The sequence below is a fragment of the Panthera uncia genome, chromosome D2 (genome assembly GCF_023721935.1).
Source record: "Panthera uncia isolate 11264 chromosome D2, Puncia_PCG_1.0, whole genome shotgun sequence".
NCBI classification, from domain to species: Eukaryota; Metazoa; Chordata; class Mammalia; order Carnivora; family Felidae; genus Panthera; species Panthera uncia.
This window is the reverse complement of record NC_064818.1, coordinates 46564078-46580368: the sequence shown is the minus strand read 5'-3', so window position 1 is coordinate 46580368 and position 16291 is coordinate 46564078. Positions and strand designations below refer to the sequence as shown.

The window sequence follows — 16291 nt, the reverse complement described above, 5'->3', positions numbered from 1 at the left end:
CCCCAAGCCCGAGCGGGCACATTTGGGGAAATGCTGTTTTTTCTTGGGCCACATGGAGCACAGGCTCTGAGGGTGGGAGCCAGGAGGCTGACTCTGGAGTGCCCAGGGCTTCACTCTGAAATCACCGTGGGGCTGAGACCTTTGCTTCTTACCTGCCACCGACCTCATTTCCCCACCCTGAAGCCACCACATAGACAGTAGCTGCTCCGAGTATGGGCTTACAACACACGCCCCATGATGCATGTGGGTTTTATCCCACTTACTCATCAGAAACAGGTCCCTTTAATTACCCCATTTTACCCATGAGAAAACCAATGAACAGAAACATTAAGTCACTTGCCCAAGGTGATCATCCAGCAAGGAACAGTGCGAGCGGGGTCAGTAATACCACATCATGCCAGATAGGCTGTTCTCACTCTTCAGAGGAGGGGGTCTCGCTATGAAATGCCAAGGCGGACAGCCCCTGCAGAAAGGTGTCTCCCTCTCAGAGACCTGCCGGGGACAGCGCCCACCGCAGGGGAAGAGGGCCAGAAGGTGACACAGACCAGCGTGCTCTATACAGAAGCCTTTATTGGGAGGGATCAGAGTTCATGGATCACCGGGAGGTGCAAATAGAGAGTTCTGAGGGTGCTGCCGTGGCGGGGGGGTGGGGGGGAGGCTGCAGTCCCACAGAGTGGCTTGGAAGGCCGGGAGCCCTGGTGCCGGTCCCTTGAGGGCCTTGCCAGAGAGTGCCCCTGCACCCTGGCATCACAGAGTCTCCCTCCGGGGGTCCCTTGGGCCTTGCCACCATCCATCTGTCTCTGTGGACCCCAGGGGTCAGCAGAGGAGCCAGTCCGCCTCGGTGGGTCCCTCCTACTTGGCTGCTTTTCCTGGGACTCCCCATACAGCCAGTCCAGGGGGTCAGCAGCACCATCCCTGGGCGGTGCAGGCTGCTGGCCACTGAAGCGGGTAGTAATGTCCCGTAGGGACTCAGTAGGGCAGCTCGTCTCGAAGGCCTGGGCTGGCTGGGGCGGTCTGCCGAGTTGGGCCCTGGCTGTGGCTGCGTCCAGCACTGAAGTGGGCTGTGCCAGCTGACAAATGGACTTCACATAGTCATCCAGGCTGGGGGAGGCCAGGGGTTCCTGCCCAGGCCCCCCGGGCGGCATCTCCTCCGAGGTCTCCCGAATCGTGGGCAGGTGGGCCACAGGAACCAGTAGCCGGGACCTCATGGCTGCCGGCGATGGGGAGCAGTAACCTGTTGGTGGACAGAGCGGTGAGCGTCTGCCATCCTGTCACCCCTCCTGTGTCCCCTCCCTCACCTGAGAGGCTGCCTAGGTGAATCATGGGCCTGAGAGCAGAGTGAAGTCTGCAGCCCCAAGCCCAGGCTCGGGTCTCCTGGACTCTCCCTTTCCTGCTAACCCTGGACACCGTGTGCTTAAGAATCTGTCATCCCTGTAGTTTAAGAACCTATACAAATAAGAGAAGCCGGCCTAACGGACTGGAGTCAGAGGGAACCTGGGAGTAAAGCCAGTCTCTGCCAGTTCCTGACCTGGGGACCTATGGCAGGGTCACCTCTCCAAGCCCCCCCTTACCCGTCCATAAAACAGGGTTATAAATACCCGCTGGAAAGGATGTAAGAAACACATGGAATGACCCTACACGTGAAATCTCTTTTTTTGGGACGCCCTCTGCAGCTATTAGCCGCTAACTGCATCCCCTGGTCTCTTGTAGCCAGTGAGGCTGTGTAGGTCCCTGCCCTTGAAGAGAAACAAAACCTTTCCATTTTATCTCAAACCAGAAGGAAGCTGCTCCCTCTTACCTGTAGCTGAGGGAATGTGGGGAGAGCAGGGATGCCGGATGAGCAAGGACAGTCCTTGGGAAGACCCACAGAGCTCAGGGTGGAGGGCTGGGGGGCCCAGCTGGCTGAGTCCCGCGTCCCGCGTGGAATGTGGGGACAACTGGCCCCTGTCGGAGCGCTGGCCTCCGGGAGCCGTCTGGTGAACCTGGAGGTGTGGCAGTTGCTTTTATACTTTTCCACCAGCCATCAATTACTGTCACGAGGGCCAAAAATAGCAGTGCACAGGAAGGCTTTGGGAGGAAAACAGCCGGGTGGGGCGGGGTTTGGCCCAGCAGCCAGCTTGGAGCTACAGGAGGCCCTGGGGGATGTTTACTCTACAGGGCAGGGGAGGGAGGGGCACCATTCCTGTGGAAGAGTGGAGTAGGGGCGAGTGGAATAAGGGTGAGGGAGTGGAGGGCAGAGGGAGGAGTAGGGGGCTCCAGTAAGGAGGAAGGTGTTCGCTAACACCCAGAACTGAGGGTACACAATGACTTCCTGACTTACGGAAACATGAGGCCTTGGAACAGCACATTCTAGTCCTGCCTCTGTCTGCATGCACTTCCCCACCTGTGTGGCGAGGGCTGCCCAGAAGCCCGGAGGTCCTCCTCTGACCTCGGTTTCCTCTGATTTGACCAGAGACAGCTGCAGACTGACAGGGCCTCCCCTCCATTCCATAGGGGGCAGGCTGAGGGACAGTGGAGTCGTGGCTGGGGGGACAGCATGGGGGCTCATACGCGGCCCATGCAGGGACATAGGGCCAGCAGTCCCCAGCACAGCTGACCCCTGACCTGGGAGACTCTGCTCTGCTTTAGCTCCTTGCTTCCAGCCCCAGGGCAATTCCCCCTGCCTCCTTCCCTGCCAGCTCTCCAGAGCCTTCCAATGGCATATCTGAAGCTTCAGCCTCAGCGTGTCCGGCCCCACTGCCCTGCCCCAGCCGTGCTCTCTTTTCCTCCTGACTCTCATACTCAGCACCTGACTGGTTTGATCTCCCTCCACCCGGGTCAGCCGGGCCGGCAGGCACAGGTCTCTGTGAACAGACATGCTGAGGTGTTTTAGGTGGGGCAGCAGCTCGGAGGAACCCCACTTTGGGTTTCCTTACTGCCCCCTCTAACTCCAGTGAATCAATCCAGTCTCTCCTTTGTTGGGAGGGTTAGTTACCTATCTGTGACTGTGAAACATCAGTGGTTATCAAAAATCACTCTGGTTTGTTGTTGTTGTTGTTTTCTTTTTTTAACAAGTAGTGCAAGGCCATTCCAGAAAGCTGTGTGTACTTTTGATAACCTTGAACAAAGTGGAACTGTTTTCTCTGTGGATGGCGGAGTGTTTTAAGCGATGACTAACTTAGTATGAAGTCAACACTGCAGGGCACATCCCCCGTAAGGCCTTCCAGGGATATGAAGAAGTTTCTACAAGGTCCCTTCTTCTTGCAAGGCTTCCCATGCATATAAGGAGAAAGAAATGGAATTTGTGAATCTAGAGTGATGTTCAAGATAGCAATGGGAGAATGATGTTCAAAGTTCACTGCCCAAAGGCTAGTATCAAAGCAAATTAGGAGCCCGGAGCTGGGAGGACCACACCTCTGGGGAAAATGAGGCCGAGAAGAGTTCAGACAGATGCTCTGAAGCAGCCTGGCCAGGCACACGCATGGGGGCCGTTAGGCTGGGCACAAGGAGCCTGGAGGTGGTCGCGCATACATAGGAGCCTGAACTAGGTCGGGAAACAGAATCAAAAAGACCTGAGGGGTGTGAGTGGCACCCCTGAGACCTGAGGGCACTCGCTGAGGGTGCCTCTGGAGGGTTCTGACAATGAGGACCTCAGAGTCTGGCGGAAGGGCAGTAGGTAGCTGTGCCATCTGCAGGCCTTAGGAAATCAAGTCTGGTTGGGGACACAGAATGAGAGCTCTTGTAGATCTTCTGAGTGTTCATGCCAATGGTGAACCATGGGACTGGCTGTGTCCAGGTGGTGAGGAAAGCAAGACTGGCCCTCGGGAAAGAAAGCAGCTTGGAAATATGGGGGTGGGTCCGGCCCACTCGAGTGGTTACTGTGGCAAATGGCGGCAGTGTGGGGAGAAGGGTGAGGCTGAGACCCAGCACCGAGGACCAGCAGGGAAAAGAATCCAGCGCCCTGCACATGTTCGCAGCAGGACCTGGTGACCGTGGGGCCTCCTTCCCAGGTGCAGTGTGGGGGGAGGGGTGTGGGAAGGCTCTCTGCTTGGCACTGGTGTCACTGTGGCCATGCTTCTCTGGAACATGTTTCCTTACTCCTGTGTGGACGTGCTTGCTGGATAGCAGCTGGGTTCCTGTGGGACGCCTGACTCAGCTGCTCTGTCCCAGGCCGTGCCCCTGGCCAGACGAGAGCTGAGCAGTGAAAGGGCACGCCCCAGGTTTCCTCTGGTCAGTCACATGGCCTTACGCCTTGGAGCATGTAGAGGCTTGTGTACCTTCCCCCTGGGGAGAACCCCAAGGAGGAGAGGATGTGTTTGCGGCCAAGAGTGTGCAGGGCGTCCTGTGGATGACAGGCTGGCCCTTACGGGGGCTTGGGGGAGGGTGGGCAGTGACCCCCGAGGAGGGCCGCCCTGGGGACTGAGGCTAACCTGTGTGGGTCCCCACAGGAGGAAGGCGCTTTGATCATTGAGGGACTTCTCAACATTGCCTGGGGACTGAGGCGGCCAATCCGGCTCCAGATCCAGGATGACAGGGAGCGAGTGCATCTCTCGGCAGCCTCCTGGACGCCTGGACAGCCCAGCTGCCACCTGTGAGTGCCGGGATGGCTGAGGCAGGGCCAGGGTGCCTCCCTGACAACTGTTCAACCCCGCTTACTTTTCGAGAGGTTCGGGGGCTGGGGTCCTCAGTCTCAGGGCAGAAGCCCTGCTCCATCATGGGGCACATGAGAGCACAAGCCAGCCTTAATCCTTGTCACCCCGCGACTGCCTGAGCCCATGGCCTCACCTGCCAACAAGTGATCTTTCTAGATGATGACCAAGTCACCTCACTCTTGGAGAATTTTCCAGACTCCCATCACCTCCAGTTGTGTTTTTCATACATTCACAGGAACCACCTTATCTGCAAGGAGGCAAGCTACAGCCAGGGGGCTCCCCCCATCCTGGAAAAGTGAATGTTTTTTGGCATCTGTTCTAGCTCAAAAATTCACACAGATTTCACCTCTCACTGCTCTGCTTTTATTTTAATATCAGAATTTGTTTTTATAAATGTACTTGGACTCGATACCAGATTTATCTTAATATCAGAAATACGTTTTAATCGTGACAAAACAGGTCCCTATTTTATTGCTTAGTGGACATTTGCCTCCTCTTGCCCTGTCACCCCCAATAAAGGGCAGTTGGCTGCTGTGTTTTGCTTGCTCTTGCCTATAATGAATCCTTCTGAGAGGAAGAAATTCAAAACTTTCTCCCCTTCGAAAATTCAAGTACAGGTGCTGTTCTGAGGGCACTGAACACCCCCCCCCACCGCCGCCCCGTTGCACCCCATGCAGACTTAGAGTATAGCATTTGGATGGACTTCTTAGAAAGGCTGCTAGTACGATTCATGCGTCCCACTCCCTGGGGTAAAGCAGCCACGTGAGCAGACAGACAGCAGGACCCTCAGAGGCCCTTCTCCAGCCTGGCACCAGCTACCCTCGCTTGGAGTCCACCCTGCCCAGAGGCCCAGAGGTTAGCCCCTCAAGGTTGCCCTTGCCCAACACTCCATCAGGCCTGAGGGAAGCCCAGAAGGCCTGCTCAGCGCTTGGCCACAGACAGCGCCTCCCCAGTCTATGCCTAGGAGTGCATGGGCACCGCCTGTGTCCCTGTGTCTATGCAACAGGGACAAGCTCACTCGGGTCAACGGGCCCGACTCCCTCTCCCTCCAGCAGACACCATGGCAATTCTTTGCTCTTCTTTTAATATTTTGCATTAACTCGGTGTGAAATCCAGCCTTACCTCAGCCTGCCCTGCTTCTCACCTTTGTCCCATCCACAGAGGCATCCATCCTTGTCTCTCTAACTTGAGCTACTTCTCTCTGTCAGCAGCTCTGTGAGCACCATGATTGTCTTTTCAGAAAGGAGCCGCTTCTTCAGGATGGCAAGGTCGCTGCCCAGGAGCCAAACGCTCAGACGGCGCACAGCACCGAGAGTTCCAGAGACAGCTCAGGTAAGTGGGGCCTCAAGCTACCCGGGACCGTGTCTCACTCAGCCCGGGTAGGAGCGGAAGGGCTTGGGTCAGGACTGTCTCCGAAGGACAGCTTTGTGGAGGGGCACAGAGTGGCTTCACTTGTCTTCAGGAACAACACTTGGCTGAATCCCTCCTCAGTATGAGGTAGTCTCATCAGCTCCTCATAGCAAAGGAAGCAGAGGCTTGCAGAGGTGACATTATTTGACATAATTTGCCTGAGTCCCCTGGACCGTGCTGCATTACAGAAAGGAGACATCAGTAGTGGGCATGGTGCCCTCCTGGCCCTGCGAACCTCTAGGACATCTTCACACTCTGGGGTCCAGACTGCTCTTCTGTCCCTCTCGCACTCAGTCGGGGCTCAGAGGGTTGGGACAGGGCCGCCAAAGACCTGCCCTGAGTGCCCAGAGACAGAGGCCCACACCACGGCCATGTGGTGTGGTGACATAGGTCATCCTGCCTGGGGGTCACCTTTCCGGTCTGCAAAGTGGGCATCACCCGAGCTGGACCCCAGCCTCTGTCACAGCAGCAGCATTCACATTACTGTCTGCTGTAGCGTGGTGCCACCACAAAGCCCCAGGAAGCCAGGTCCCATGCACGGCAGCACAGCAGGTCTCTGGACCTGTGCACCACCCGGGACCAACTTTCTCATTCATTCCTCCCTGCAGAGCCCGTGGAGGAGGATGAGGAGACCCCACAGCTGATGCGGACCAAGAGCGACGCAGCCTGTGTGATCCAGAGGCGGCCCCGGTCCCGCACGCCCGGCGAGGCCCAGAGGATCCGGCGACATCGGTTCTCCATCAACGGGCACTTTTACAACCACAAGGTGATGTCCCAGCCCGGCCTCTTCCCTGGGCCCTGAAGCTGAGGCCACGGGGAACCAGCCCCCAGCCTGCACGGGTGCAACTGTTGGGCTTTCGCTAGGCCAGGCCGCACCGAAGTCTTGTCAGGGTTCACCGTCACTCTGGCCCTGTGGACTGGGGTGGTCGTATCTGTGTCCTCATGGGGGGGATGGGCTCAGGGGGAGAAAGAACTTGCCCAAAGTCACATCAAAGTAGCATTCAAAAAAACAAAACAAAACAAAGCAAAGCATTCCACCTGGTGACCCCAAAGCCTGTGTTGTTTTGTTTTGTTTACCACATGCTTACTCACTGTCCATCCATTTTCATAAGTTGCATGGATTTTTGGAAAGCAATGCCATGTTTACGTCTGATGAGGCAGTTTTCTATGAGGTTTCCACCAGAGCTCAGCTGATGGTTTTGTGGGAACATGACGTGCTACTGGCATTCTTACAGGGCAGATTAGCCCCCTCGGTTGAGGTGCGCCCAGAGGCATGTGCTCCTGTGTCCCAGAGAACCTGCCCTGCTCCTGGTTCCCAGCACTTAGCCTTTTGTCCGAGTGCGCATTGTACTGACCCTAGGAAGAGATCTCCTTCCCCAGATGACATCAGTCCCTAAACAAACCGAAGTGTAAAAGGAGAAGTTGATTGTTGCTATAAATGGCATGAGTGGCAGTGTGGGTGAGGCCCCGGATGGAGTGTCCCGTAACGGGGCCACATCCTGCAGCGCTGGGAAATGGAAGCAGGGGTTTCCAGCTGAGGCAGCTGCCCGTCTTGATAGGCAATGACTCATGGGAGGGGGAGGGGGCCTGGCAAAGGCAGGTCTCAGGGTCAGATCTCAAGAACGGTTACACAGTTGAGGCCTGCCAGGAGCCACTCGAGTGCTCTGGGGGCACCCTGGACTTCGGGGTGAAGAATTCAGCAAGGCAAGCTTGTTGTCAGGACCCGCCTTCCACTCTGTGCTGGGTTGGCGGTGAGTGTTCAGGGGTGACAATAGGTTATCTTTGCTAAGTGCAGGAAAACCCAGGACTATTTGAGAGTCAAGTTTCCTGAAAGGGCACAGGGGAGGTAGGGCTGAGGTTAAGCAGAGATTAAGAATGGTTTGGATTAGCCAGAGGACTCACAATCTGGCTTGGATATTCTTTAAATCTGGTTCCAAAGGGGGTTGGTCTGTAAGGCGTTATGTAAGCATATTAGATATTTATATGCTAGTTTAAGGAATTAGTCAAAAATTTTAAAAGAATATTTGCATGGGATTAGGCTCTTTGTATTTCTATGTTCCTAAAAAAGGAACCTTTTGATCTGTGACTCGAGGTACCAAAGAGTGGGGTTTATCTCCAGTACGTTTACCCCCCTCTTCTGAGAGAGTGACTCATCTCTAAGATGTGTGTCTGGCACATTAAGCCTTATTTTAGTCATTACAAATATCCCAGAGACACGGAGATCTGAGCACTCTGTATCCTTTAAAATGCACAGCAATGACCAGCGAGAGCTTTTGTCTCGGCCCATTGGAGCTGCTCTGGCGAGAAGGGCTCCTCAGCCAGCCCAACACTGAACCCACTAGCCTGTAATCCAGTCAGGGTGGTTCTTTCTCCCAGTGACAGATTTACCTACAGGAGGTGGGTTCCTTCTTCCAGGCAAACTGACTAAACCCCAGGACGTGAGCTAGTGTCTTTAGGCATGTTGGACAGTGGATTCCCATCTCCTGGCTGAGTAAGGGGCTCCCCGTCTCTCACCTTACTTACGATCCATTCAGAATCCGTGTCCTTAGAAATCAGGTGACACAGTATTTGAGTCACAGGCAGCAATGGGAGAAAAGAAATTCCTAGAATTGACTTCCTGAGGCTGTTAGTCTGGATTTTCTTTCTGAGGACTGCACGCTATTACTTCAAGACTCCATCATTTTTCAAAACTGCTGTGATTCGCAGTGATGTTGACATGATTTCCAGACCGGGTTAAACTTGGTACCTGTCCCAGTGCTTTGCCCTGGGCTGTTGGATTCCAATGTGTTTTACCAGAGAGAAACCCTTGTGGTTAGAGATGGCAAAGATGGGAGCTTCGTTCCTACGTGGAGCTGGTCAGTATCATCGTGAGAGAAGGCACCAGGCAGAAGCACTGACAACGTCTTGTTGACAAGACCTTTCTTCTCCTTGAAATGGCCTAACTCCTCCAGTCCGTATTTCTTGAGGACTGAAAGCCTATTCCGGCGTTCTGTATCTCCCAGAGTCATTCTACGTCTCAACTTTGGAGGAGGCAGGTCTGGATTTGAGTCTGACCCTGGTGCTTGGGGACACTGAGCAGGTCCTTCATACACCCGAGCTCCAGTTACTTCCTGGGGACAGCGGGGCTGGGACCACAGAGGAGGAATGTGCAAATTTGAATTTGGTGTTGGCAAGTGAGGAAGAGCTCACCTGGGGGGGGGGGGGGGGAGTGAGTCTCACAGGGAGGATCCAAAGCAAGGGCTTTCCAATGGCTCTGTCCTTTCTAGATGGGTGACGCTGACGGGCTACTTAACCTCTCCGAGCTTCGGCGTCCTTTCTTAAAAGGAGGACTAGTGACAGGTACTTCGAAAAGCTGTTGTAGGAGCCAATCAAAGATTTGGGATGAAATGCTAAGCAGGTCTATAACCTGGCTAGTGTTCATTGAGGACTATGAAGCCTCAGGCGATGCCCTGGTTGGCTGGATATATGGTGTCTCATAGGCAAAGGCAAGGAACATAATGTGAAGAGTCTGTGTGGCTGGACCACAGGGAGACGGGGAGAGAATCGTCGTACCACATGTGTAAACAGTGAGAGGAGCTGTGGATGGTGCCGTTTGGGCCATGGGAAGCCTTCAGAGACTTTTAACAAGAACCGTGCTAAAAGACAGTGCTTCTCAAGTTGTCCTGTATGGAAAGCATCACCTGGCGGTTTCCTCAAAATGCGGGTTCTGATTCAGGAGGCTGGGGCTGGGAGCCAAGACTCTGTGCTAACGCAGCTGGTCCAGAACACACAGAGCTGCAAGGTGCTTGAAAGGTTGTTCCTTTGGGCAGCAGGGTGGAGAATGGATGGAAAGTGCTGAGATTGGACAGGAGAAAGGTGGGACACTTAGGCAGTGTAGACGGACAGCCTCTTCTCGGGCACTGCTGGGAGAATGGGGAGGAGCGGACGGATTCGAAAACTTTCCGTCTTAGAATCAACAGACACTTGGCAATTTGACTCAGAGACAGAGTGAGAAGGAGACTGGTCCCCCCCCCCCCCCTCCTGTGAAGTACTTCCATGGGACTGGCTCCTAGGATCAGAGAGCTGGCCCTGACAGCTTTGGAGGCATCTTTCTTTCAGTCCTCTGTTACTACAGTTTCCCCAAGTGCACCCAGATGTGGGCACAGCTGTGTGTAGACCTGTGACCGGACAAGCACAGGTGTTCCCACAGCCCAGGTTCACCTGTCTCTCTGGACCACTTGGCTGACAGTGTGCCCAGACCCTGCCTGATGTCACTTCCATGTCCCTCTGGCCCTGCCCTGAACTCTCCACCTCCCTCCACAGACCTCAGTGTTTACTCCTGCCTATGGGTCTGTGACCAACGTGAGGGTCAACAGCACCATGACAACCCTGCACGTGCTCACCCTGCTGCTGAACAAGTTCCGAGTAAGTCTGGCCATGAGCGGCCTTGCCCCGGGAGGCTGATGGTTTGCTGTTTTGTTGGAGGAGGGGGCTGGCAAAGGCTGGGGAAGGTGCCCGTGGTTCTTGGGTAGAAGGTCTAGCAAGGTTTCCTGGACTGAAGCAGCATCTCTGGGATTTAGAGCAGGGAGAGGGGAGGATCCTTGGGGACTTGTGTGTGTAGCACTGGGGGTGTGGTTACTGCCAGGGATCCCTTTCTGTCCGTCTTGTCCCAGAAAGCCGTGGTCTGACTGCCTATCACTGCCTGTACAGGTGGAAAATGGCCCCAGTGAATTTGCACTCTACATTGTTCACGAGTCTGGGGGTAAGTGTCTGCCTGTGCTTCCAGATCATGAAAACAAAAGCCGCTGTCCATTTGGCAGGCTCAATGGCCGTGCTGCTTGGGCAGGGGGCCACGACGAATGCCTCTGCCAGACCGAAACCCAGCCACCCTCGCTATGCCTCTCAGAATCCCAAGGGAAGTCACCATCTCCAGCCTCGCTCAGTTGGGAGGGGTTGGGGGATATGTGTCGGGGTCCGGGAGTTGGAGCTGAAGGATCCCCCCCAAGTACGTTTGCCGAACCCGCACGGCCCTCTGTACAGCACTGGCCTCCCCATGGCCACTCTGCCCTCTCTGCTTCTCCCTCGGCTCCTGTTCCTCTCTGACCTGGGTCTTTGCTTTGTGCCACAATCACATGTCATTCCGGGCACCCTTCTCTTCCAAGCCTGGAGAAGATTCCTGGGCCCCCCGGACATCCATTTTCTACCGGATTCCCGGCCTGGAACAATGAGGGGCAGTACTAATGCCCCATGAATTTTGTAAATTGCCTTCTTTTTCAGAGCGAACAAAATTAAAAGACTGTGAGTACCCGCTGATTTCCAGGATCCTGCACGGGCCGTGTGAGAAGATCGCCAGGATGTTCCTGATGGAAGCCGACCTGGGCGAGGAAGTCCCCCACGACGTGAGTTGGGGCTGAGGCTCTGGGAAGCCTGCTCTTGAAGGAAGAGCCGGATGACAGCATGGGGGCCCCAAGGGCTCTGAAGGGCACCTTGGCCAGGCCCTGTCTCCAGGGGCCACACAGCTGTCCTCAAGGGCCCCAAGCCTGGCAGAGTGAGGGCTCCAGCCCTCCCTCCTCCTGTCAGTGGCCACCAGCTCTAACAGCAGGCCTAGGGGAAAAAAGAAGTTGGGTCCTAGAAAACCATAGCCTGTGCTTTTCCCCTCGGCAGGTAGAAACTTTTCCTTTGTTAGAGTGTGTTTAGTTATTACCTTAAAGACCTACACAAGGGCTCCTTAACTAGGACCTACCCAGGGCCTGTGGAAGGGAGCCAGCTGGCTAAGTCTTACCACAGCCTGAGTCCTGGGCTAGGAGTGAGCACATTGCCAAACTCCCCTACACAGGAAAGGCCCATAGGGTTTGAACCCAAGGCAAAGGCCGGTGACCCTGTATCCCTCAGACCATTCACAGACTAGTGCAGATTCGTTCCACTGATAGAAACAGTGGTGTTCCCAGTCCCCCTCACCCCCACCCCAGAGAATACCCAGTGTGGTCCTGCTCTCTCTTGAATAATTTTCCTCACATCCAGCTTAACCTTTCGTCCCAGGGATGATAGTGGCCTGTGAGGTAAAAATGAGCCGATCTGTCCTCCATCCCAGAGCAGACAGAGTGCTGGGGTTGGCTGGGGAGGAGGGCAGCCACTTCCTTGGCTATAAGACATTGCCGGATTTGGCTGCCGTGGAAGCCACGAGGAAAAGAAAACACATGTCTGGCCTCTAATTGAAAGCACACTCAAATGTTCTTGGATTTTCTAGGTCGCTCAGTACATTAAATTTGAAATGCCGGTGCTGGACAGTTTTGTTGAAAAATTAAAAGAAGAGGAGGAAAGAGAAATAATCAAACTGACCATGAAGTAAGCAGCACAGAAGGAGCCAGTCGTGGGTCCTGAACACCAGGGCAAGCGTGCAGGGCAGAGCACCCAGGCTGGGGCCGGGACAGCTCTCCCCTCGCCTTCCAGCCCTGGCTCCCCAGCACCTCCCTCTGGCCCCCTGCTCAGTATTGACACCAAGATGGGGTGACAGTCTGCCAGAATGGCAGGCTGCGGTGCAAGCCGCCCATCTGGCCCCAGCACCTCACCAGCACGGGAAGGGCACAGCTGTTGAAACTGAGTGGGAGAGTCAGGCAGGAGTGTGGCTGGGTGCTGGGCCAGGGTAACGAGTTCTTCTGGTGACACAGCTCTGTAGGGGCAAGTGAGGAGAGGGCCTGCTCAGGGCGGTTTCAGCCTGGTCTGCACCTTTTGTGCTAGTGGGCTCTCTGAGCCTGCCCCAAAGCGGTGGCTGTTGGAGCTTTCTGTAACAGCCGATGTTTCCGGGCGCAGGGGACCCGGCCAATGGAAAGGTGAGCCGGCTCCTGGGGAAGATACATCAAGGCCCGGCTGGGCGAGGTTAGCCAAGATGCACAGCCCAGTGACTGGTCTGTCCCCCTGCAGGGTGGAGGGTGGGGCAGGGAGAGCACCTGGGGCATCAGCCAGGGCCAGGGCTGGAGTCCCCCTCCTTAGGAAGGGAAGGAGGGAGTCTGCTCACAGCCAGGGCCTGTGGTGGGGAGACTGCTTTGGATTCCGGTTTCTGGCTGAGTGATTTTTGGAAAGCCACAGCCCTCCCCACGCCCCGCGGGCTTCTGTCCATGCGGCGAGGCCTCTTCCAGCAGTCAGCAGAGACCCCCAGTCAGAGAGGACGGTCCACCGTGCAGTCCGCAGTGTCACCGTAGGGTTTTGGAGCTGGAAGGGGACCTGGGGGGCACCTGGTCAGTCTATTCAGTGCACGGAGAGGAAGCCGAGGCCTGAGGTGAGGAAGGTCGCAGCACAGGTCACTGACGAGGCTGGGCTTGAGCGCAGGCTTCCCGATCCCTGCCCTGCCACCTGTCCACTCCAGCACGCCCCTTTCGGAAAGGAACAGCGCGCTCTGCTTTTGAAGCCCAGCAGGGTGTGAGGCCCCGTCTGTCCGCTCTTCTAAGCCAGCCGTCTTGCAGGGTGTGGGCCTGGCTCCTCCCTCTCCTTGGTGGAGGAGAGATGACGGCTGCCAGCCGCGGGTCTACTGGCCCAGGCACCTGTGTGCTCCTTCGTTCTTCTCCCCTCTCCCTGTGTCCTCCCGTGTCAGCGAGTCCCCTTGACTGTGTCTCCCTCCAGGTTCCAAGCCCTGCGTCTGACGATGCTGCAGCGCCTGGAGCAGCTGGTGGAGGCCGAGTAGCCAGCCGGCACCAGCCTCTTCCGAAGCCCCCCACGGCCGGTGCGCACCGAGTGCCGGTGGCCAGGCCCTGATCGGTCACATTGACCGAGAGCCACCGGCTGAGGAGTCTAGCACACGTGCTTCTACATGTCTACCTGCCCGAGCACCATAAGTCCCGTGCCCCTGGCTCCTGGCTCACTCACAGGGCCCAGAGCCAGGCCTGAGGAGCCAGAAATTTGCCGGGTGGGGCGTCTGTGTGAGGCCTGCCTGTGCGGCAAGTAGCCCCGAAGCCGTGGCACTGGCCAGAGTATGGGGCTGGATGTCGCGGCCGGTCCTGTTCACGCCGTACCTCTCTGGCTCAGGAGAGCAGTACCCGATCGAGCCCGTGAGGTGTGCGCTCTGTCTGCTCTCCCAGGGCCTGGCCCAGAGTTTCTGCACAGCCACAAGCCCCCCACCGCCTCATCCACGTGACCCACAAGATCCCCGTCTGCCCTCACCTCATGCAGCAGCTCCGGACTCTGCTGGGAAAAGCAGGGGCTGCTAGCAGACACGGGATGTGCCCTGTGTCCGGCCATCACTTCTCCACGGCATCCCTGGCCGCCCACCCCACGAGCCCCATGCAGCCTAGCACCCTGGCAGCAGAGGTCAGACCAGGAGTAAGACCATGAGCGCACCATCTTCCCTCTGCAGCACTCACTCTTAACATCCTCAGTGAGACCTGAAGGAATTCTTATAAGGAGCTTGCTGCAGGAAACATGGCACTTTGATCACATGGAGGAGGTGGCCCACATGGCGTTGGAAGGGTGCCAGCCTGTGTGGAGCAGAGTCCAGGGGGCTGTGCAGGGGGCAGCCATGTGGCGGGCTCGGGAAGGCAATGGTCCGTCCCCGTCACGCTGTCCCATGGATACCTGTGTGCCTCTTGCCCTTTCTGGTCTCTTTCTTCCACTCTCTACGCTTCCTGTCAAAGGGGCACAATGAGAAGAAATGTGTATTTGAGGAGAAAGCGCTTTGAACCCCCCTGGGGCCAGAAAAATTTGGGTTTGTCAGCTGTTGGAGAATTTCTGGAATGAACAAGAAGGCCTTTGCACAACTGTGCAACAGTTTACGTTGGTCATGTGAAGTGTTTGTCCAAACCAGAGCAAATTAAAGACAAAATTCTTTTCCCACTGGGGCCTGTGGATAGTGGATTTAAAGAGAAGAACTAGAGAGTCTTCCAGATATAAGAGAGATCCCAATTCTGCTCCGTGCAGTGGCTCCTTACTGGCCCCCATAAAGAGCAGAGCTTGGGAGCAGCCCTGTCCTGTGGATCCACTGTTCAGGGTGAACTTCGTGCCGGGGGTGCCCTGACCTAGTTCTGCCGTCACAGAGACATGCAGAGATGCCCCAGGGAGATCCCCTGCAGTTTCTGTCGTCTCTGTTCTCCTTTGGCAACGTAATTTCACAGGTGCTCAATAAAGGTGTGCTGAAGTGAAGGAGTTAGGACCAAGCCTTCTTTTTGTTGTGTGTGTCCACCCTAACTCCCTGCTCGAACCTCTCAAATTTTATCCTACGATACGTGTGGCCAAAGTTGGCAAAAGAGCCAATGCTGGGGGCAGCCCGCTGCTCTAGACCCCAACGTGACTCCTTCATTTCAGTGCACATCCTTGGGACTGGTGTGGGGCCTGAGGACAGAGGCAGCCAAAGGGCACAGAGAAAGAATCACTGATGGGGGTCTGTGGGCAGCCCGAATGATAAGCAATAGGGCCACCGTGATTTACAAAATCTTGGCATCAGGACCATAGGAATCTTCCAGGCAGGAGCTCAGATGGGATGGCAGCATCTCTACGTAAGAGAGGGTAGAAAACAAATCAAACAGGCTCCCCCAGGTCGCTCTACTCCCCAACCCGTTATTGACAAGCTCAGGTCTAGGACAACCGCCAATCCATTGTTCAGCGGTAACTATGCCAGGCTTGTGCTCAGCCCTGGAGGGACAAAGACAGAGCCACGGTTCACCTCACCGGGAGGTGTTCAGGGGTACCCTCAATTGGAGAAGCAAGCTGGATACCCAGGAGGGCCAGGGGAACAGCAGAGCTGGACCAGAGAGGATAGAGCTGATCTAAGTCCCTGGAAGGAGGCCTGAGCCTGAGCCCGGGTTGGAGTATGTGGCACTCCAGCCTGAGAAACACGTGCCAGCTTAGGAGAAAGACAAAGCCCAGGGGAAAGCCATTGGATCAGGAGACCTTCTGAAAGCAGTCCCTGGTTTAATTTTATAGTTTTTTCGGTGTTCGGGATTTTTTTTTCTTTTTTTGCAGTTGCTACAATATTATTGTTCAAGACATCTCTAGATAAGGATCACTTTTGAAATAGACATTATCAAAATTAACTTGTGACTATCATAGCAAAGAAAAATCACTAGCAAGTTGTATAGGAAAGGGGGGAATGTACACTTCTACAGTCATCTAAGGGGTTAGCAAATCTTTTCATCAACAGCATATTTGCTTTTCAGAGGCAATTTGAAAAGCTGCTAATTCAGCTCACAGTGACACCACACTTGCAGACTTTCTCTGCTGGGCTCTGTGGTTTCCTGCTGGTTTGTGTGGGAGCTCTATTTTCCTCTTTCCATAGAGCTTACGAT

General features: G+C 55.5%; 2 protein-coding genes across 3 annotated transcripts in view; one reads left to right on the top strand and one right to left on the bottom strand.

Moving 5' to 3' along the window:
• Positions 1-15149, top strand: part of RASSF4 (Ras association domain family member 4) — a 32831-nt gene extending 17682 nt beyond the window's left edge. For both annotated transcript variants that reach the window (XM_049646359.1, XM_049646360.1), the window contains exons 4-11: positions 4428-4570; positions 5872-5963; positions 6650-6807; positions 10344-10445; positions 10731-10782; positions 11298-11419; positions 12268-12365; positions 13638-15149. In XM_049646359.1, the coding sequence (XP_049502316.1) occupies positions 4428-4570; positions 5872-5963; positions 6650-6807; positions 10344-10445; positions 10731-10782; positions 11298-11419; positions 12268-12365; positions 13638-13698 (828 nt within the window). In that variant the 3' untranslated portion in view covers positions 13699-15149. The remainder of the gene's footprint in view (positions 1-4427; positions 4571-5871; positions 5964-6649; positions 6808-10343; positions 10446-10730; positions 10783-11297; positions 11420-12267; positions 12366-13637) is intronic.
• On the bottom strand, positions 553-1995 carry DEPP1 (DEPP autophagy regulator 1). The gene is made up of 2 exons (XM_049646371.1): positions 1799-1995; positions 553-1234 (listed from the first exon to the last, which is right to left on the bottom strand). Exon 2 carries the CDS (start codon positions 1206-1208, stop codon positions 582-584), a length of 627 nt encoding a protein of 208 aa, XP_049502328.1. The 5' UTR covers positions 1209-1234; positions 1799-1995; the 3' UTR covers positions 553-581.
• Positions 15150-16291: the final 1142 nt, after the last annotated feature.

Bases quoted from the DNA above. Each gene is read 5' to 3' on its own strand.
- DEPP1 (XM_049646371.1), bottom strand. From the start codon at position 1,208: ATGAGGTCCCGGCTACTGGTTCCTGTGGCCCACCTGCCCACGATTCGG.